Source organism: Diadema setosum, chromosome 1 (assembly GCF_964275005.1).
Source record: "Diadema setosum chromosome 1, eeDiaSeto1, whole genome shotgun sequence".
NCBI lineage: Eukaryota > Metazoa > Echinodermata > Echinoidea > Diadematoida > Diadematidae > Diadema > Diadema setosum.
Window position 1 is genome coordinate 12,315,627 of NC_092685.1, and position 23,747 is coordinate 12,339,373.

The 23,747-nt window shown below is 39.4% G+C and overlaps 1 protein-coding gene across 1 annotated transcript in view; it reads left to right on the forward strand.

Annotated features, from left to right (window-relative positions):
- The window catches only part of LOC140234163 (thrombospondin-2-like), a 72,743-nt gene extending 53,723 nt beyond the window's left edge, over nucleotides 1-19,020 (forward strand). The window contains 16 exon segments of the mRNA XM_072314239.1: nucleotides 3,776-3,892; nucleotides 4,278-4,385; nucleotides 4,777-4,936; nucleotides 5,349-5,467; nucleotides 6,186-6,324; nucleotides 8,370-8,464; nucleotides 8,916-8,940; nucleotides 8,943-8,966; nucleotides 8,969-9,041; nucleotides 9,043-9,118; nucleotides 9,120-9,141; nucleotides 9,691-9,887; nucleotides 10,394-10,468; nucleotides 13,134-13,231; nucleotides 15,461-15,603; nucleotides 16,503-19,020. Coding sequence (XP_072170340.1) covers nucleotides 3,776-3,892; nucleotides 4,278-4,385; nucleotides 4,777-4,936; nucleotides 5,349-5,467; nucleotides 6,186-6,324; nucleotides 8,370-8,464; nucleotides 8,916-8,940; nucleotides 8,943-8,966; nucleotides 8,969-9,041; nucleotides 9,043-9,118; nucleotides 9,120-9,141; nucleotides 9,691-9,887; nucleotides 10,394-10,468; nucleotides 13,134-13,231; nucleotides 15,461-15,603; nucleotides 16,503-16,510 — 1,479 coding nt within the window. The 3' untranslated portion in view covers nucleotides 16,511-19,020.
- The last annotated feature ends 4,727 nt before the right edge of the window (nucleotides 19,021-23,747 follow it).

The window sequence follows — 23,747 nt, forward strand, 5'->3', positions numbered from 1 at the left end:
AAGAGACCAAATTCCGTGCGCGGGAGCCCTGTCTAAATCTGTCAACAATATCAGAATTCCTCCAGCTCGATGGGTGGCAATGTCAAAAAGTTCCTTTTACAGGTACATCAGGGAGGGGCTCTCCCACCTCTCCGTGGTACATGATGCTCGTTTATACAGCATGCCCTCCCTCCCTCTGTTTTATTATTTTTTTTCCCCATCGGCGTTATAATGGATCATGACATGTGTCATCGGTCGTAATACCTGAGTGCGTTATTGCATTGGACACCAACAAGCGTTGAGTGCCTGCAGGAAGAGGAAATAATGACAATTTAACACTCTGGGGTTTTCTGGTCATATTTCTATTGTACCTACCCAAACCACCATTAAAGGGATGGTATAGTTTTGGTTGAGGTGATTCAGGTTTTGATTTTTGTGAGATGATTAGAAACCACCCATATGAAATATTACAGAGTATACAATCCTAAGAGGAATTAAGAAGTTTATTTGATGAAAATTGGTGTTGAAATGACAGAGATATCGAAAAAACAATTAAACAGAGTAGCAGGAGTGGTTTGGTAAAAGTCACCTAAGAACCCTCAAATAACCTTTTTCTTGTCTTTGTTTTTTAATCTACATAAATAAAGGGAGGGGAGTAGTATCTATGACTTCTAACTTACTGTTTAGCAACAGTAACACTAACAGCTTTCAGAGTTTGTCAAAATGAAAGGTATTCCATATTTTATTTTATTTTATTTTTTTTTGCTAATCTATTGAATAGCGCCAGTGCAAAGATGAAATGGATAACGGCTTTGTGTATTTCATTTCTTCGGGCACTATATCTGGAAGATAGCGCGAACTTGATGCAATCGATAACGGCTTTGTGTATTTCATTTTTTTTTTTGCGCCATCTTGTCTCATTGATGACACCGGCCTTCTTTGGGCACTTCTTGAACAATAACGCCTTCTGCAATGTGGGTTATGACATCTGAAAGATGACGCGAACTTAAATCGTGAAGTCAGGACGCGACAAGTCATGTGTCAGTTGCAATTTTTTTTTTCATTCTTTTTTTTTTTCTGACCATCGCCCGCACTGACAGTCGTTGGGTATTTGAAATAATTCAATATGACGGCATCTCCGCGCTGATCAGAAGTATTACGAAGTAGAAATTTGAAAACAATCACCCACTTCTCAAGATTATCTCAGTGTAGTGAGAAGTGAGATGAACAGCGCCCTTTCCCGCCAATATTTGATACTACACTGGGCACGCTTTTGTTTTCATATAAAAGTATGGAAAAAAAAATGACTTCTTATTCTCACGGCAGGGTGTCGTTCAATCGTGCGTGCCGCCTCTGGGCATTCGTTAGCTTGCATGATAATGACCCGCTGATATGTCTGTTCGGAGTCCTCACATTTCGTGACCATAGCTGTGGGGTAGGTTGCCGCAAGGGGTCAGGGATACGCCAATTGAATTTGAGGTACACACGGGTTTTGATGTGGTTTTTTTTTTTTTTTCCCGCTCAGTCTCTTTCTTTCCCTCTCTCCTTTTTCTCAAAAAGAAATTATCTCAGTGCGAGGTCTTCTTCATCGGAGTAGGACCGCGGAGAAGCGATATGTGATGTTACAAAGCGTTATGAATGGCTTTTGATGTACAGCGTTTAATGGTTTATGCGTGAGGAAATGTCGTATGTATATATAATGTGTGTGTGTGTGTGTGTGTGTGTTTGTTTGTCTGTCTGTCTGTCTTTCTGTCTGTCTGTCTACGTGGAATCCAGAATGATGTTGTGTTTTGGTATGAGCACGTACAGAGTATTTGAATAGAAAAGTCTGTGTGTCAAATATTTTGGATGGAGCATGGATATAAATCCTCATTATGTAATTCATGTTTATCCGTAAAGGACTTCGAATGAATAAGCGTATATCAGGCACGTGAGGTGAGGAGTGTCAGTGTAAAACCCTTTCTGTGTGACACTGATGGTGTGAGTGATAACTCGTGTGAGAAATTCCCTTTATCAACTTTAAACGATACTGGGTAATTGAAGAACAAGGAACAGATCCGTTGCGTCATTTGCTTGAATCAGACTTGGTATATGGCTTTGTTTCTCCTTGTGCCATCAGGTTTCCATCATAAAAACCACAAACTCTGTAAACGCAGATTTGATCAAACACGTTGGTCAGTTTCTACCTGTCGATAAGAATCGTGAGGTATAATATAGCGCTCCCTCTTCCGACGCGAGAGCTCTCGCGATACTCACATACGAGTCTCGATCCCGAGGGGAGATCTCGTACCGGGGAAGTGTCTTTTTCCAGCCTCTTGCTCGTACCCTAAGATAGCTACAGCCTTCCACTTTTATTTCTGCGAAAACATGTCTCGTTATGTACTGTATGCATGGGCATGCTGTGACGTCAGTGTTGACGTCACCTTCATACCAGCAATAGACGGCCCTTACAGTTCTAGAAGCATACTACAATGTGTTGTATTATTAAATTTTCATACGGTGCAGTTTGAGAAAACGAAATGAAATGAAAATGCTATGTACTTTTAGAAAACTTGACGAAAATCGTCTAGTCACTCAAAAAAAAAAGAAGCTATGTTGCAACAGAAGAAGACAAAACACATATTTTGTGTATAATAGTAATTGATTCCTTTGTGATACAGCGATACACCGCAATAGGTTTTGTTTTCTTTTAATGTAAATATACTCACTAGTACAGAAGAATTGCATTCTTATTTTCATCTCCAAAGATGGCAATTTGAAGTTTTTATCGGTTGTGTTTGAATAAATTCGCTCAATAGCAACTCGATATTCACTTTTTCTTTTCGTCATGCATGTTGCTTTTTTTTTAATCAGGAAAATGCATGAAAGGGGAAGAGAATACTGTAACGTTGCGATAGGTGAGCGGAGACTGTTAGACAAACAATAGTTCTTGGTTTCCATGTTTGTATGTTACATACTTAAAGTTTTCTTTTTCTTCATTGAATTCAGTTTTTTTAAGATTATAAAACAGCAACCATTTTTTTACGTTGCCATTTACAACCGGAATGATGTGATTCACCGTCAAATGAAATCGGATATGCTAACGAAGCGACTGTTTATCACAATCTTTTTACTTCAGAATGTATACCACAATATATTGACCTATTTGTAGGTCATCTTTTCCAAAAGGTGAATTCCCATGTACAAGCAAGCAAGTAAGTAAAAAAAAAATGACCTCGTCTGAGAAAATAACAAATAGGACAATCGGCGCCGCGCTCTTCTGGGAGAATTATGGTTCCTGTTTGTGTGACTGGGAATAACAAGATATTTTGCGCTGCATGCCCCCGACGTTCCTCTGTCTGGTGTGTTTATTTGAGCATCGATGACCCTCATCCCTATCACTGCAATTCATAATTATATTCTTATTCGATTCTTGTTCTTTTACTACTTTTACCTCTACTTCTACTGCTGCCCAATTATAATATTTTATTTCTACAATCACTATTGCGAGTGCTACTCTTCTTACTACAGTTTCTACTTTTTCGTATACTTATACTACTATAATTCTTATAATAGTTCTTCCACAACTTCCTCTTCTACTACTACTACTACTACTAGTAGTAGGTACTACTACTACTACTACTACTACTACTACTACTACTACTACTACTACAGGCATGCAGCAATGAAGGAATATATTTTCTGCTGGAACAAGATAATCGACAATAAAGATTGTCTATATAGATATTCAGATCAGTAATTTTCATGTTTTCCTCTCTCTCTTTCTCTCTCTCTCTCCTTACCGCCGTATCTGCAGTGTCGAACTGGATACGCTGGTGATGGCTACGCTTGCGGACTCGACAGTGATCTCGATGGTCGACCCGACATCGATCTCGACTGCTCTGGAGAGGGCGATTACGTTCACTGTGTGAAGGTAAGGGCTATAGTCGATGATCGACATTTCCTCCTCATGTCGTTACAAAGATTTGAGATCTTCATCTTGTATATACATTTTGGAGTTCAAGTGCAAAGAAAATATGTTGCAGTTCATATTCAGATAAACGTTCAGTTAATGGGCATGACTTTGATGAAGTGGAATGCTCTATTTCTTGCTTTCATTTTATTTTTCTTTTCACTGCAAATATCATAGCATCATTCTTTTTCACTCCGTCTTTTATGTCATGAAATGTAGCCAGACTCTGAATTCAACACTACAAATCATGAAATATCAACCACATTTTGCAGGTCTCCAGACCTGCATAATTGACTCTCTCTGGCAGGGATGACTAATTTCCACTCTTTCTTTCTCGACATTCTAGGACAACTGCATAAGCGTGCCAAACAGCGGTCAAGAGGACAATGATGGGGACGGAGAGGGAGACGCTTGCGACGATGACGACGATGACGACGGTATCATTGACGAGAGGGTAAGGTCACAGGTTCAATCAGATTGCACCAATTCGCCTATACTCAGTCTTATGATCATTCATTTTTCCTCGTCTTCTGAGTGCATGTAAAGATCTCAAAGAATATATTAGACGTAAATGTAAAACTGTATGTACAGCTTCGAGGAATAGTAAATATACACCTCCTTGCTGCCGGTGAGCATGTTTTACACGGCAATATATTGACGCCCCAGCTTCAGAGTGAAATGACTTCTCAGGAGTCAATGTACTAATTCTTGTCAGAGAGTTATAATTGCTTTGCTGACTGGGAGCCAGAAATCAAGGTATCCTACTTAGTTGTCAATTATCTGTTTCTTCTCTAAATGAAACGCATTTACACTCTCATCGCTACTCTGTTCCCGTCATTGCGCAGGACAACTGTCCGCTGGTGGCAAACCGCTGGCAAGAGGATCAGGACGGCGATCTCGTAGGCAACGCCTGCGACAACTGCCCTCGACATGCCAACAAGCGGCAGGAAAATGTGGACGGTGACGAATACGGTGACGAATGCGACGACGACATCGACGATGACGGTAAGTGATGCCTGAGGTCACCGGAGATCACTCTTGCCATGATATTGTGTTGCTCTCATAGAACTAATCATTGTAAACACTTGCTGATATTTCGTTTAGAGAAGTTGTGGCACTTCGCCAAAAATCAATGAATTGATGATGTAGCGTATATCCGCTCATTAGTGAGACACCGTTTGTTCCAGACGAGGTTACACTCAGAACTTCTGTTTTTTTTGTGTCACTCTGTTTGTGCGCACTTTGTCAACTCGCTTCCCTTGTTATTGGCAGAGATTGTGGACGTGATTTGAGAGCCTTTTAAAATCAGAGAGCAAAACATGAGTTTGTTGCACTTTCCCTTCCCTTCCTTCCCTTAACTAATAATGCTCATTTTTTTTTCATACTTTGTCATCTGTTGACGACTTTTGACATGCAGGCTGGGACAACATGATGGACAACTGCCCCAAGCATGCCAACGCAAACCAGGACGATAGTGATACGGATAACTTTGGCGACGTGTGCGATAACTGTCCCTTCGACTTCAACCCCTTCCAGGTACGTGTGAGGGCGTGGCTAGACCATGTCGTCGTCTGAGTGGACGAAAGGGCTATGACGTCATGGAAGCCTTCACAATATTGCAAACCCTTCTGGCAAAATCTCCATGGTCGTATTTCAATGGAATAGTAAGGAGGACGAAGGGCTGAAAAGGTGGTGCATGCGCAAGTCCATCTTTATGGCTTCATGTCATATCTTGCTGTCTTGACGCTATGGTTTTGTCTCTTTCTTATTGACCTCAGTGACAAACTTGGTGTAAGTCTATAGTAATCAATTTGTAATTCATCGTCTGCGCTACGCTGGAGTGGGAAGTTGTTTGTGGGTGACACGACATTTAAATTGTTCTGATCAAAATAATGGAAAACAACCAATGCGATTTACCCCTAGCCGTTATACCCGCCACATTCCACATGTAGTATGACCATATTACATGCTTGTCCCTCATCCTCCCATCTGCCTATAAATGTGCCACTCTGTTGATCTATGTCTCTTTTTGGTATTGAAGAACATTTCCGTTGTTCTGAGATAGGAAGGGGGGGGGGGGGAGAGGTCGAAAGCCATGCCGTGAATTTTACACATCCCAAACACAAAATCAAAGTAATGATCCAATTCACCAATTCAGTTTCAAAATTTAATTGTATTTCAATCAAAATCAGATCTTCATGCGAATTATCACTCCTGTATCTCAAACAAACCCATTTTTTTTTTTCTGATGTAGATCGACACCGATGACGATAACGTGGGTGACGAATGCGACACCGACATCGACGAGGATGGCGACGGTCACCAGGACAACCTAGACAACTGCCCTGGCATTCCCAATGCCAGCCAGAAGGACCACGACAACGATGGCTTAGGTTAGTGAAGTGAGAAGAACGTAATCATCAGATATTATTATCACTATAAGAAAATAATGTTCCACTGTGTTCATTTTATGCAGAGCAATAGGCAAAGTCGTTTTCACTTTATGGTAGGTGTTTGACACTTGACCTGCAGATTATTGAAAATCAGAGCGCGATAGGAGAACCGATAGGCAATTCAAGGCCTTTCGTTGTCAATCGTACAAGACTTCCCATATTGGGGCCACTGTACAAGTGACTTCTATTCACTAAATTCACTGAAAGGGAAAGTATTCAAGAACTCATTAATAATATCGACAAATTTTGATCAGAGTCAGGGAGAAAATGTGTTTTCGAAGAAATATTGGAAGTAATGACATTCTATTCGCTAAACATAACGTTTAAGACACGAATGAAACAAAGCTGTGAACTTACAATTTTTGTGGCAGTGAAGTGGCCATTGCACCTATGTGAGGCGTCCACGTTATAGTTGCATGACACAATCAATGGCGTTTAAAAGGCCAGAATATTCAGAAAGAGGTGTTACTTTTTACTAGGCTGTTTCTCACTTCTTTCTTTGAATGAAATATTCTCTTATATAATCATCGCGCCATGCACAAAAGTGATGCTGAGGAGGAGTACATCAATAAGGATAATTTTCATTGCTGGACACTGACCCTACAAATTTGGACAAGAATAACTTTGTGGGGTGAAGGGTCTTCCAAAGATTTATCTTGAAATGTAGAACAGATTACCAATGTTGAGCAACTGAGCCTGTACCGCAAGTGCGATATTGCCCGATAGATCTTTCACATCTAGCTTATCTGGGGTTACTTACCAGGGTTTTCCCCCTGATGGTCTCATAGAAAATAGATGATGCCCATCGAAATAGGTTATCAGCCAAGGGAAGTTATGATAACAATGCCATGTTGTATCATCGAAATCAACCCCTTTGTTTTAAGCAGGCCAGTTTCTAATTCGTCACAAATGGTAGCTCTTAGGGGGGATTTGTCTTCGCATCTCGTCAAGTTATCATGAATGCTCACGCTCTCCAAATATTAGTTCTGGTTGTTACCGCTCTGGGATTTCTCTTCCCTGCTCATGCTCTTTCTCTTCCTCCTATTCATCGTGTAATTGCAGCTGAATTGCTCTCAAGATGCCATCCCTTAACCCCCCCCCCCCACCATCCCGTTGTAAATCCAACAAGCACTGAAGCCCTCTTCCTATCCATTTCCCGGCAGATTGCATTAAGAGTAAGGCGCCCTTTGGGAGTTTAGGGCCTCTGAACTTATCACACGCTTGAATCTATCGGAGAAACGGGGAGGAAATTTGCGCAATTTAGGATTCTTTCCGAGCCTCTAGCGAAATAGAAGATAAAGGGAGAGGGAAATTAGTTGGCAGAGACCCAGACATACATGCCCGAATCAATATCTCGTGCCTTGGCTGAGCTCTCTCTCCTTTTTTTCCCATCGCTCGAGTTAACTTCCCGCTGAAGTTTTCATGTTGTCAAGAGAAATTGTCCCTCTTATCCAATCACAACGGTGCGAAAACACTGATGGCAACATCGCAGAATATTCCCCGATGCCATATCAAATCACGGTTCGCATCCTACAAGTGCATTTTTAGACAATAGTGACTTCCAACATCCCTCTCCCAATCTCCTTCCCCGAACTTACCCTGATGTCAAACAATAACATCTGTGGTCCACAAAGAGAGTGAGTTGTGTGTCATTGACCAAAACGCAAATCTGCAAGGACCAGAACATGTGGAGATTTTTCATCAGATGCCTGCACTTGTTGCGCAATGATGACGCAATTTTCTTTTCCACTGCATTTTGGGAAATTACTGATTTTTAGCTGTTTCAGCGCATTAAACATGTGTACATGTGTACAGTCGTAAAATCTGACGATCATAAAAACATGCACACACTAAGTCTTAATGTAACATATTTATGGAACTAGTATAAGTGATAGTTCTGATTTTTAAGACATACTTATGACATACCTCTGCCTGCGAACTATTAAGACATTTCGTCACTTTTCGTCTGTCTTCACACTGTTCAGGTGATGCTTGCGATCCCGACGATGATAACGACGGTGTGCTCGACCGCGATGATAACTGCAGACTGATCTTCAACCAAGTCAGAATGACACCGATGGTAGTCTATTCGTCCGTGATCACGTGCCCCACGGCTGAACCACAGGCTGGGCATCAGCCTATACAAGAATGATACTGTAGCTACAGATAGCGACCTTTTCTTACGTGATTCTACATGTATCTTCCTTTAACACCTGTTTGCAGGAACAGAGCACCAACAGCAACAAACACAACAAAAATCATCCAGTTTTAAGACCCGTCCATGTTTTCTTTCTTTCCTAAAGTTACCGAATAAAGATTGAAAACTCTGATTTATAAAAGATTAATATTGTGTCGATGATTGATTATGGTTTTCATTATAATTATAATAGTTACATGAACGATTGCATGAAAAACAATGATATAATGATTGATGAAAATGATAATGATGCTAATAATCAAAGACAGTCTTCACTTTTGCTGTTTTGTTATCCTCATGATAATTTGAAATTATTCCCCGATCTCGATCGCAGAGAAATGGTCGCGGCGATGCATGCGAGCCGATTTCGACGGCGACGGTTACTCGGAATCATGGACGCCTGTCCGGAGAACGCCATGATCCAGCGTACCGATCTCTCCGCCTTTCAGATGGTGCCCATGACCCGTCAGAGCCTCGCAGCTGGAACCCAACTGGATGGTGCGCAACCACGGGCTGGAGCTGGTACAGACCATCAACAGGCGATCCTGGTCTAGCTGTAGGTTAGTGTCAATCCATGGTCCAACGAATCCCTAGCAAGGGATTCCTACCTGGTGTCACCTCTTTCCGTGATTACTATTCTCAATCTTGTGTTGCGCTTGAGTATGATTCTCTTCTTAATATTACACACCATATTAATTATCTTGCCTTCACGGTCATACAGTATCCTTCATTTGCGTAGATTTAGCAGAGTTTGTTTGTTTGTCTGTCTGTTTGTTTGTTGTGTTTGCCAGGCGTCATTATAAGTTGAAATTGAAATTGAAATTGAATTTGAAACCACCTCCAAATGTTTGTATCCATGAGCAGAGGGAGACTCTCCAGTTACATGACGATGGATTTATTATGCTAGTATTTACCCTTGACACTAAATCTTTCCCCGTTAACTATAATTTTGTGATGAGTTTATATAATATAAACCAGCTAGTAAGACTTGCTTCTCAGTCTTCCTTAACAAAAAAAAATAAAAAATACTAGGCCTACCCGTGAAACTAATAGTCACACAGGTTATATCTTCTTAGTTAAATTAATTTCTTTCCTTTCCTGAATCCAAGGGTATGACGAGTTCGAGAGTGTTCAGTTCAGTGGGACCTTCTACGTGAACACCGCCAAGGACGACGACTACGCTGGCTTCATCTTCGGCTACCAGTCCAACCACCGATTCTATGCCGTCATGTGGAAGCAGGTGACGCAGAGATACTGGCAGCCCAAACCCAGCCCGGCCGAGGCCACGGCTGGCCTGCAGCTTAAGGTCGGTACCGCGCATTGTGTGAGCTCTCTATGAAAGCACGGAAGAAGAGTCTTTGCCTAATTATGCGGATGCAGCTATCGAATATGAATTTCATAACAATTATCTTAAACAAAAAGTGTCACCAAATTAAGAATTTAGTCTAACTAGACTAAAATTTAATACCCCGTCAGACATTAGTCACAAGATTTTGACAATCGATATTTATGATTTGAAACTTTTCTCACATTTAGAAACACATAAAAAGAACATGTTATTTGACGTGCGCACTAGATGATGCAACAGAATTTTTGAATTTTGAATTGCTGTGTGAAAATGACAAAGAGTTAACACAAAACCTTGGCTTATGAGCAATGTTTAGTAAACTATAAATCTGCAGTTGCTCACGATTAAGATTACGTACAGTTGCCTTGACGTTGGGCTAGCTGCACCCATGAATGAATGTGTCGTTATGCAGTGATGTGGACCTGAAATATTTATTTTCCATCTTTTCTTTGTCGCCTCCACAGCTGATCAACTCTACAACTGGTCCCGGTGAATACTTGAGAAATGCTATGTGGCACACTGGTGACACAGAAGACCAGGTAAGAACGAAAGAAAAAAAAAGAAAAAAAAACCAACAATAATGTAACTCCTGCAGTGTCATGCCTTGATTGCAATGGAAGATCAAAATGAAGATACAAAGATTGTTATCGGAGCAGATTCTATGTATTCCAAGCTGAGAGACTATAGAATACTGTGATCCACAAACGCATGTGTCAAGGCAATAAAATATGCTTTCAAAATGAACCATAGTAAATTGGTGATAGGAGCATAAATTTTGACAGTGATACAGATAATATGGCAGTGGTCAGCGTCAGTGAGACAACACCTTGGACCTGTATACGACCTTGACATTTCTCAGCATGAGGAAACTCCCGCACCCCTCCATGGTTACGATGAAATGAAAAAAGTGACGAGAAAGCGATCGTGGCTATATTTGGAAACTATTCCCAAGTCGCTCATTAAATATTCCCCCGTGTTCTCTGCCCCTAGAGGGCGTTTTAGTGGCGCAGACCGTGCAGGGCATGTTCATGCCGTACTCCCCTGAGCTCTCGAATCGGATGTACAGTGAGTCACAGCTAGACTTTTTGCCGTGTCACCGTCCCACCTCCCCCTCCCCACCTCTATGCCCCTTGCCCTTTCTCCAGTACTGGCACTTTTTTTTTCTTCAGCTCCCCTCCCCCCCCCCCCCCCCACCCTTAAGTCAGCACGCTCACACTCCACCCAAAGGATTCTTGATCGGAAACCGAAACAGTTTGCGAAGATCTCAAAATTTGAGCCTAACTCAATTTCCGCTAAAGAGCTAAAAAAAGAAACTAGTATACCTCTCCTTAAGAAAGAGTGTCGTGCAAGAAAGAGAAGAACGTGACAGGGATGGAAAAGAAAGCGTCAATTCGCCGGAGAAGACGTTTCTGAACTATTAATAGATTAGTGATTGTAAAACGTCATTCGTAACTTCGTAACTTCTCGGATTCCTACGAGAGTAATTTCATTAATCCGAGTTTATCACTTCGACAAACTGTGATTCTTTCCTGTCTCTGTGATGACGCAAGCTCTTAGTCGATTGTGATTAAAGGGGTAAAGTTCTTTGATTATCGGGTCATTATTATGATCATTGATCAATCATGAGCTTGTGGCTTACCAAATTAATCCTTAAGCCGTTAACTACGATCATTTCTTGCATTTCAAATGAACCAAAATGGAACTTTGACAAAGAGCTTTTATTTTACATGGCAGCATTAGACAGATCTGGTGATTAAATAAAAATCAGATGTGACGTCATTTAAGATTGTGGAAAGAAAGGGAAGAGGCTAGTACTAGCCCTAGTAGCCACAAGTCGTCTTGGGAATAGTTTTTATTGTCCTGTACAAGCGGAGGATAAAAGTTGATATTTTGAAATAACGACATCAGGATATTGCGGCAAAATATTGCGATAAGTAACCTTTTCTATCTCTGTCGCGATTTTTTTTTTTTTTTTTGGGGGGGGGGAGGGGGTGTCTTTCTTCTTCCCTCCCCCTTCTATCCTTTTCTCTCTGACTCTCTGAGTTTTGTCCCTTTTTCTTTGTTCTTTTTTACACATATATGATTTGATCGATTTGATCAAGATTTTATTGCTTGGTTTAATAAATTCAAGGAGGGGTGATAAAGAACCTGATAATATACAGCAGCTGTGTTGAAAAGTGAAAAAAGAAAAGATCGCTACAAAGATTGATTCTAGTTGTATATGATTTATTCACTAGAGAAGAACTAAGAATAAATGATTAACAAATTAACAACTTAAATTGAAAAAAAAAATGAATTAATCCAAAGTTATACAAACGATTATTTACCAAATAAATGGGTGGATATGTCATGGATAGATATATGAAATAAACCCGAAAGAGGTGAATGAAAGGGAAGTTTTGGTCGTATCTTATAGCCAGACGATTGCCACGTATTTAAATATTCGTCAAGAAAGTAACCACTTGAATGAGACAAATTAAGAAGGGACACGTTATAGAATTTGTGAGGTGTTTTGAAGAGAAAAGAAAAGGTTCTTCATTTGAGAGAAGGATAGTATAAAGAACGGGAGGTTGGTCCCGTGCCAATGAACGATGTCCGGTACTGTTTCCATCCCGGAGGTGTCGTGGTGATGAATGCTTCTAACCCGCCCATGACTGACGCCAGCCGAAAAAAACCCTGTGATGAGAAGCAGGCGTTATAGATTCCCGCCAGACCGTGGGTGATGCCTCCCACTGGTGATCAGGAGGAAGAGGCGGAGCAAAAGCCTTTTATCCGCAATTTATTGTCACACTACTCCTTAATGACCTGAACGAAGCCCAGTCATAGAGATATCAAACACTGAGAAGTGAACTCCACGATAATTACCCTTGTTCTAGCCTGGAGTTCACGGAAACCTCTGTTGGGAGAAGTATTTTGCTGATGATATGAATTATCGACACAGATAATCAGACAACGGACAGCTTCGCGCGTTTACGCGTTGGCAGGGACTAGGAGTAACTAAGTACGGGCAGTAAACAAGATGAAAAGATTACATCGATGCTTTGAGTTTAGAATTTTAAGGTTTCTATCGTCCAGTATAGTGTTATCGTATGACATATCAATTATCAGGAAATCTTAATGTCCATCATCGTCTTTTGGTGGCTTTGATAGCATCATGATTAATTTTTGTTTTGTGTTTGTTTGTTTGTTTGTTTGTCCCCATAGGTAAAACTGATTTGGAGCGATCCTAATAAGATCGGATGGAAAGACTTTACCGCCTACAGGTGGACAGTGACGCATAGACCCAGCGATGGTTTCATCCAGTGAGTATAAGCCCGGAGGAAAGTACCTAACTACTTACCCCCCCCCCCCCCTTGTCCTACTCCTCTTCTCCCTCCCACCCCCCGAAAAAAATAACAACAACCAGGGCTACAATCACTCATCTACATGAATATTTGAAAAAGATAAAAAGTAAGGAAGCAAAAATGAGTTGTAAGTATAAGAGCGGAAACACACACACAAGCTGTCACATTTATAGGGACTGTATACAGTACTGGTTGAAGTGGGGATTCATGTTTTGAACATTCCTAAGTGAGATAATGAAAAGCCTCTTATGAAATATGAAAGAGCATGTAATTTTAAGAAGGATTCAACGTTTATTTGATGAAAATTGGTTTTCAAATGGCTGAGATCTCCAAAAAAGTGCTAATAATAAAAGGCGACATGCCACAACTTTATTAGGATCTCTTTGTTTCACCTTGTTTTTGGATATCTCAGCCATTTCAAAACCGATTTTTATCGAATAAACTTTTGATACCCCTTAGAACTGGATGCTCTTTGACATCTCATAGAGTGGTTTCTAAATATCTCGCAAAACGTTAAAAGCTAAATCCTCACCTCGACCAGAACTGTACACACCCTTTAAATCCAACGATTATTGCACCTTTTGCGACTGTACTATGGTCATGTAAGCAATTTTGCAGTTCATGAACGTTTAGATGCAGCACACATTTAAGCAGATCACAAAATTAGCAAAACATTTTCATTATATCACATCGATGGAACAAATAATTCAATAATAGAATTTAGTTTGTTTATTATGAAATATTCAAGACTATGTACGAATCTTTAGTAACGAATCTTTTAGAAATACGTGAACAAATCTTGTGGTGGCCAAAGAGACACCACCAGAGCGACAGACTAATTTCACCTATCCTGGTTCGTGAACTTATTTCCAGAATCAGATCTCTTTGTTCAAAGCATCATAGTTCAATTAGAAGAAATTTCCTTTCCCCCCTCTGGCCGGATCGGCCTCAAAATAAGGTGCCGCCGTGACGACAGTCTCGTGCACAAAGAAACGGAGAAAGCGGGTCACTCCTCGCACCCTGTCCCGCTCCCTTCCGCTGACCCTCAGGTCGGTGGATGCCCGAAGGTTTTTGTTATATGTGGCATCAGTGATGCTGCTGGCAGACAATAAGCTACAAATGAAAGAGGACAGGAAGTGCCGAAAGGGGCGGAGAGGACGAACACTTCTTAGGGATGCAACATTACCGAGTTTCCTTTCTATCCTTATTTTAACCTATGTGTCTCGAAAGTGTTAACACTCTCTTTTTTTTTTTCTCTCTCTCTCTCTTTTTTTTTGGGGGGGGGGGGGGGAGTGGGATTGCCAGCTTTCCAACTTTTACCAGATTTTGTCTGAAGAAAGTTATACAATACTTGATATATAGCGAAAAAAAGAAAAAATAGCACAGAAAATGGATTTGCTTTTCGTAAGTCTCTTGTTCCTTATTTATACTTTGTCTTTCAATCTCCACATTGAATTAATCAATGGTTAATGACAGAAATATTTGAGGCAAAGACATGAAAATTGGACGTTGCAATACAAACAAGTCTTTCCACAATGACCCGCATGTGATTCCAAACTGCTGCGCGCCCATTTCTAGTTAAGATCTCGACGATAGTTGTCACTGATTCAGAGCTACCACCAGTTTGTGGGCACCCTCATATGCCAGATCAGAAACAGTGTTGATTTCTTGTCCAGTGATCACTCCTGTAGAAGGCACTATCTCAGTGTTTACTTTACTTCAACAATTAAACATTGATGAATTAGACTTTTTTTTTTCATGAGGTGTATGTTAGACAATACCTGAATTTATGGGAAATGACGTCATATTTAGGAAATAGTTGCAATTGTCGCTGATACCAATTGTCATCATATGACAAAGAATAAGCGACTTATACCTTTAAAGTTAACATCGTCTTGATTTTGGTTAACCCGCGTGTTACCTGAACCCCACCCCTTCAATGAGACTTTCTGCTTGTGTCTTTATTATATCTGAGTCTTGGACCCCGATGATGATCAAAATGGTTGTCAAAGAACAAAGTTGTGCTATCATCACCATCCACACTGCAGCCCTGTGCACTTTGTAAAGGAACAGGAACTCACAGCACAAAACTAGGAAACCATGACATGCTTACATTTTCCATGTGATAGGTTAAAATCGTCATTCTTACTCCGGTAACCATGGAAACTTTCAACTTATCTTCCACAGGGTGACAGCATGGGAAGGTAGCAGCGTGCTGGCCGACTCCGGTCCCCTCTACGACTCGACGTTACGAGGCGGGCGACTAGGACTCTACTGCTTCTCACAAGAAATGGTCTTCTTCTCGGATATGGAATACAAATGCTTATCAGGTCAGTTGTTGTATGGTATTATGCCATTTCTCTACCTCTCGTATTAGTGAAGGATGGCGTAGAGGGCGTTATGATAGCAAAGTTACTAACTGGATTTCTAACAAAATTGGCCAGGCTGATCGTCATGTTCAAATAGGGTCTTGCAAAACAGTTAGACCTACAAAATAATAATTGGGTTGTCATGCGTCTGTACCTAATTTCTGATTCGACGTGAACACTTAATAAGAGGCATTGCAATAGGCCTCATTACAGAGCACCGGTAGCACATAAAACGAAGTGTGTGCGAGCAGCCCGGTGAAATAAAATGATTATTAGTAACTATAAAGCTGTCCCTTTTCCGTGCCTTCCTTGGCATTTATTTTCGTACAACCGTAATTCTGCCCAATCCTACGCGAAAGGAGGCTTTTCGTCAGAATTCTCTTTTTAATTGATTTCTAAATTGCACCCATATTGATCGAGAGAAAAAGAGAAAGATTAATTCTGCATGGAATCTAAAACTTATTCCATAAAGTGTTTTGTTACCTCGCCATTACCTACGAGACATTGTAAAGCCCTGTGTGAAGTTGGTGAGGATTTCAAAATCTTGTATAGAATGGGTAAATGAAGAACATGGTAATTAAATGCTGGAAGGTGGCTTAACGAACAGTGTTGGTTGAAAATGTCATCCTAATCACACATTGATTCAAGTATGGGCTACCTAAATAATTATTGGTAAACAAAATACTCGTAAAATGGCACAAAATAGGCGGAAAATCATCATTTTAATTGGAAAACATGTAATTGATAACGATGTAAGTTATTTTGGGTAGTCTATTTGAGCGTAAACTAATATCTTTTAATCAAGACCATGAAGTTAAAGAAGCTCACCTGAAATTAATTTTCTTTTGTATCTATTTCAGACTTTTAAGCCAAACAGACTTCACGAAGCAACTGCAGGAGAGAAAGAAAAAAACAAAACAACAAAACAGGACTTCCACTTGAATGACAACAACATAAATTCACAACCCGTGGGCGTGAACACTTCTGCAACCTGCCTTTCTGCCTTTCTCGATAATGATCGCATTTCTGAGCGGTCATTTTCAGCGACTCTTGCGTGATAATGTATTCAATGTCGAAGACACTAGTTCAGCTCTCGAACAGGACGACGCACTCGCTGCACGAAAACACGCGTCGATCTCGCCCGGATGGCGCCGGAAACGGTGAGAAATAAATTTTGATGGACGCAAATCAATCTACAATGGTGCCATCAACGTTGGGTATTAGAAATTTTGTCGCTGCAGAAAGAAACTAAATCACAATGAAGACTAGACGTGTAAGGAAGGACTGCGGAAGGAGCGAGGGAATGACGACTTAAAGACTTGTAGACACATTGAAGTCAGCGAGAAGCATTCTCACGACGGTTATTTGAGGGATTCTCTCCGCGGAATATGAAGCAAAGGAAACGCAAGCGCGAATCTGTTACAGCTGCAAAACAACATGAATGAGAAGCGATGATGTTGGAATCAGTGCAGTGTGAAAGTGTACTGTGTATATTATTGCGTGTTGAAGTTTGATTGAATTCTGCGGAATTGACGCATGTTTGGGCGAAGCATGGACGAGAGACTACCCCGCTGCTACGTTACGAGCCGTTGTAATAAATGGGCCACTCTCACCAAGGCCGCCACACTCGGTTAAACACGGTTGAACTCGTATGAATGAAATACTCAGCATTTCTCATGGTGTTTTGCCCGGGTTCCACGGTGAAGAAGTGATGTAATTGTACACTTTTTACAAAACTATATTCAAATTTGTCATCGTATTGGTGTATTTTACTTGTGTACAGAGTAATTATGCATGACCTTATCAACATTTACGTTCTGCTAAATTAACTTGAGCTTCCCTCAAATATTGTGCATTGTCTAAGTGACATCAAAATTTCTGTTGCCGATAGAAATATGACAATTAAATGAGGAAATTTTTATTTCAAAGAGTTTTTTTTTCTTTTAAGTTTGGAAAGATTACAAAAAATCTGTGAAACGCATTTTAACGAGATAAACATAATTATGACGGTATGTACGTGTTCTTGTTCATCTATTTATGATGTATGTAAAAACGAAAAAAAATGTAAAGTAAAGAAAGGCAACTGATTTTATGCAATGATGAAATGTCTTCTGTGTATTTTGTGTGTGCCAAATGCGTATGTGGTTTGTGAATGAGGTTTATGCACGCATGCGCTGTTGCTGTTGTAGCTCGTAGATTGCTTATTTGTACTCATTTTGTAAAGTTATTAAAATAATACTGAACAATACTGTGGCAGAAATGATTATATTGATTGTAATTTATAAGGATTGTTCCTTAATATCTTAATCATACATGTCCGTTCTAATATAATCATATCTAAATGCAAGCTCATGGCCTAGAATTTTTCGTTACCGAGAATTTACAATTCATTTGCTTTTTTTCAGTCGAGATTTTAATCGGATGTATAATAGGAGTTTAAAACGTTCATCGAGAATGCAGCATTATGTCATCACAAATCAGAGACATAACAAATATTATGTACGTATATCTATTAACATATGACATGCAAATATATCATCATTTATCATCTGCAATGAAGAAGGAAATGTGAAGCGTAATGTGAGGTATTAACAAAAGAAATGGTGCAAAACATCTGTACATAATATTGTAGGACATCGTGTGCATATTCTGAAAGCAATCCATAGAGGGATTTTGTGGGGAAAAACGATTAAGTTCCAACAGCTTGTGTCCAAGACGGCAGCATTTTATTACTGTATAAGGGATGGTACAACCCAAGGAGCATGAGAGTCAAAGAAAGTCAGACGATGCTTTCAGTTTTGTTTCCTTTGATGACAAAAATAGTACTTTAAATCCCAAAAGGAAACTTATGGAAGAGAAAATGCCATTCAAGTCCGAGAATTACCCAAATTCTCACACAGCAATCAATCAGTTAAAAAAAAAGAAGATCTTGTCATAAAAGGAGTTGACATTTTCTCGATTTATTATGTTGCGAATCATCTCCAAAATGTCCTCTCCACTGGAAAAAAGGTACAAAATGTCATAAATGTGTTTGCATGTCAGGTATTAAAGCATATACTATTTTAGCATTTTAGAATCGAAGTTCATAATATATATTTATATCATTCTGATTCGAAAGACTCCTTACAAGGAGCGTTGTGCTCTAACTGGATTAACGATTATTGTCTAAATATGTACGTGCTCCAGAATGGAGACAAACAAATCTTAAACACACATACACTAATGATGTACGTTCCGCGGCACTTTGACAATACTCTTTCATTGAACCGCAAACAGTGTACTCTATCTCTCTTTGAATCATTGTATAATGTTGTCCACTTGAAAAGAGAGTAAATGACTATCGAAAATCTAATAAATATTTACCTCGGTAAGTTTTTAAGACAGTACTCGTGCAGTGTTCCAATATTGATTGTCGTTGATTATCGTCTTCTACCCATGTCCTATATGCCACGCCCTTAAAAAGACAAAAATAAATTCATGACCAGTTAAAAGTAAGTCTGATAATAAAGAGTAAAAATTGTACATGTACGACAGCGAAAATTTGATCAAAACTGATAAAAATTAGGAAAGTTATGAAATTGTGAAAGTTTCACCAATTCTCACAGCATTTCATGAACGGTCGATATGAATATGCAAACACTGAGTTGATGATGTCATTGTGAGGTGATGAGATCATCAGCTCATTCATTTGCATATTCATATCAACTGTTCGAGAACTGTTTCGCAAAAATTAGTGAGTCTTTAAAGTTTCATACCTTACTTTATACTTTTTTAATCCAATTTTTACTTCTTTTTTTTTTACTGCTGTACCTGTAAAATTTACTAATTGTTACCTGGTCGGGAATTCCCCTTGAAGCTGGAGTAAAGGTAGAAAATTAGAGTGTATAAGTGAAAGGAAGAATGGTAAAGAGAGAAAGAAGCGGAAAGAAGCATGGGAAGAAAAGAGAATGTGTAAGTTTGAAGACGGAGAATGGACCATCGGAATCTTAACGGAATGAACCTAATTGTTTCCTAAACTTTGGCCTGTGGATGGAAGGGATAATGTAAGAAAGTGAAAGAGAGAAGAACATTAAGATGGTGATTTAGAGAGAGAGAGAAAGATTTAGATATGTAGAGGGTTAGGGGAGGCATTAATATCGGGGGAAGAGAGAGAGGGAGAGAGAGATTGAGACAAGTATATGTGCAGAACCAAATGTGTGAGTTGGGCGTGTTCGCAGGGATATACATAGCACGAGCAGAGTCAAACCGTGAGCAGGCGTGGCACGAGTTGTATTGCAAAAACAAAAACAAAACAAAACGCAAAACAAAAAAACAAACAAACAAACAAACAAACAGTATCTGCCAATGATTTTTCTTCGTTGGTTACTAATAGGGAAACTCCCAAAACTGTGACCTTATACCTCACTGTGACTGTCAATAGATTATGTAGTTGCAACTTACGTAACCGTTTTGAATTTGCAATCTTATGAACTGTCACCATTCTAAATTCTAGTGAAACCTCTACTTTTTTTTTTATCAAACCTTGTTTGGTTTGATAACATAATCCATCATAGTCACATGGTAGAGTATTGCACATAAGATGCCAGTAGATAATGTATCAACAAATCTTGGCATTTATATGCTTGAGAATGTGTGTCTAAACATCAAGTTATAAAGATGTTACCTGATGGCATATATACAATACAATAAATGTTTGTCACTCCGCCCTCAAAAGTGAGATACCATTAGACACCAAAGCACTGAGAACACTAGATCTGTCTTCAACACTGCCCATACGAACCTCGTTTGACAGCTTTCTCTCGTTTTAGCGAGATTTCGATTCTCACTAGATGAAAATTATCTATAGGTTTATGCCATTGTTAAGTGCTCAGGATTCAACATTGTTCCTCAATAAAGAAATAAAAATCGGATGCGGTACGTCCGATCGAGATATTATTGCCTATAGATCTGAACTACCACTACCTTGTGTCGCATATTATCATGATTGCATGAATGTAGAACATTGAATAATACTTTAATCATCCTATGGAATCATTTCAAGTGCTCCTGCAATGACCACTGGACTGAAATGTTTCAGCGCAAGTCCGTGCAGCAGCAGGGAGACTTACAAGCATCTATGACTATAATGCTTGTCATCAAAACGTTTAAGGGCAAAATACATAATTATGTTTCATTAATATCATCATGGACCTACTACACATACGGACTATGAACGGAGGTCTTTCTTTGATCCCATCATCGCCACCACGTGATTATGTGCTTCTTGATGAGTGCATTCAGATGTTTGGACAATATCGATTGTGTAATCATGCATTATCACTGACAATAAAATCGCTTCCCTCATTTCAGTCTTATTTGGCTGAGGTTTCTTTTAAGACTCAGCTACCCTTGAATAAACTAATGATGGGGAGCAGCAAACCTCAAAACATGAAAATTGTGTGTCACAAAATTGGTAATTACCGAAGTGGACACTTATGGACATGCATGTAACGTTGCTTAATGGTAATCAAGGCACACTTATCGCCTACCGTTACTGTCCATATTTACTCAGAAACAACGTGCGAAAATGGGAAAAATAGATTACAAATCACTATCAACCTGCCAAAATATTTGCTGTCTCTTCTACAGTGATAGTACGTGTATTTCGCAAATGAAATTCCTTGAGCGATGATTTTCCAATATTCACTACACAGCCGCATTTGAGTTTGTCTTAATTCAAAAGAGTTATAAATATCTTCTGTGCATGTAGTTTTTAAATTTATCAAATTGCCGTCTTTTTCTTTAATCCAGGCTGGCTGTCGGCGGTAATTATTAGACAAAGCACAGGAGTATGTTTAAAATGCTATTGTGACACTCTTAACAGTAACAGATGCATGATTACCGAGCGATAAATGTCATTGTGTAGCATATAAGTCAATGATGTCATTATTGTATGAACCCCAAATCTGCATAGGCCAACACCGTGATTAATGGTATATTTAAAAAATCATATTACTAAAATGTCATGTCTTCTCCTTGTGAGCATGAAGTAGTGATGTTTCAGTGATAATAGGGATGCAAGCGATCATTCTGAACATAAACATAGTCCCTTACGTCCCTGAGTCTATAGTGCGGCAGTAAAATTAGGTTGAACAGGATCAGATATTAGAAAGAATGCTGGTTAAAATGATAGTCCATCCTTTTTACTCCGTACTTACTGTAATTTTCTTTCTCCCATTCATTTCTGTGCGTGGTGAGCCCCTGGCGGGACAAGAGATATTGGAAATAATGAAAGGTGAATATACTTTGAGTAGAACGAAGGGGCACAGCTCTGCCCAAATAGGGCATCAGGGCCCCTCACTTTTATGTTCGCAAGGGTTGCAAAACGAGCCCCCGCACATTTTTTTCTCTCATTTTCTGAGCTCTAAATACAAATCTTTAATTACAAAAAAAGGAGTCTGATCACAATGGCCAATTTGTCACTGAACTATATGCTATTATGCCTTCTTCTTTGATAGAAATTGTCCAAAGACTAAAAATAACCAAAATAATATGTCTCCCTTTCTTCTTGCCCCTCCCCTCTCAATATTATCTATCCCTCTGTATTTATTTAATATTGTTATGTAGGCCCTACAATTATTCTTCGAGGCCTCTGTATTTGGGGAATGCTCGATTAAACACTGGATATTAGACAGTCTCAGGAGTTCATATTATGGGCCGATGAGGAACATAAAGGCCACTTTGTTTCTTCAAAAATAAAACCATGAAAATTACAAGAGCTTGTCATTCGGGCTCATTCGTAAACATAACGTTTGTCTGTTATTATCAACAATTTAGATAAGAAAATTTTATCCTCTCCAATATTTTTGAGTGGATCGAGAGGGAAGTAAGAGGTGAACACTCCCTTCCTCACCCTCACCCTCACCCCACGGACCCATATCACCCCAGCTGCTCAGACGTTTTGTTTCTCCTTGGGGATTTTCCATATCGTCTATATCCCCCTCCAACTTTATCATTCGAAATTAAAAACTTTACAATCAAAACGATATTGAACAAGACTTGAACAAGACTTGTAGGCCCTGCTTACCAGTACAGTTATCTAGTTATAGTTGTGAATGCATATCAAGTACAAAATATTACGTATATTTCACATACTTTCATATGAAATGGCTATTGCCTCAGTGCTTTTTTTCCTCTTTTTTCCCTTTTTTTTTTCTTTTTTTCCCCTCAGATACAATGCAGTTAAATGTTTCAAAGACTTTACAATCGAAAGAAACTTAAGACAATATTGAACAAAACGTGACCATTACAGTCTTTCAGTGAAGTTTATATGCGTATACAGTACATTAGTGCATACATAGGCCTACATACACACATAGGGCCTACATACACACATATATTCTATAGTACATGCATGTAACCAAATATATACATTCATTCGTAGTTACCAATGTCAATTGGGAGTGCTCTTTTTTCTTAATTTTCGCCTTTTTTACATAATATTTTTCGAGTCCATCTATCATAAACTTACCACGATGGCGCGTGTAGTCTAATTTTTTTATTTTTTTCTTTCCTTCCTAATTTGATTTCACGTTAGTTGACATTAATTTCTTTGATTTTGTTTCATTTTTCTGTTTGTGGTGTCATTAAGTCATCATTCGTTCTCTTATGTATTTTCTGAGAGTCCCATATCGTACAAGCTTTGCTTTCTAGTGGGACCCTCCATTTCCATTCTCTAATTATCTATATACCTTAAGAAATACAGTACTATTATGTTGTTACTCATGATCACATGTATTTTGTTGATCTACGTGTTGTTGTTTTTTTAATTATTACAAATATGTTCTGCTAATGCGTTGTATATGATTTTCTTGTTTATTTAATGGAAAGGAAAATAAAGTTGAATTGAATACAAAATCTCTTTTCGAGAGCTCTACGCGAATCCGGTGGAGCGACGGCTGCCCTCGATCGATCCGAGGTACCTCGTACCTCACGTAATGCCGGCTATGCCCCGCCTTCCTGTCAAAATCAGCCAATCACGTTGTCGGAATCCAAACGGTGGGAGGTTTGAATTGGGGTCACGTCAGTGGGCTTATTTGAATATTAAATAGCTCGTCTGCAATAAA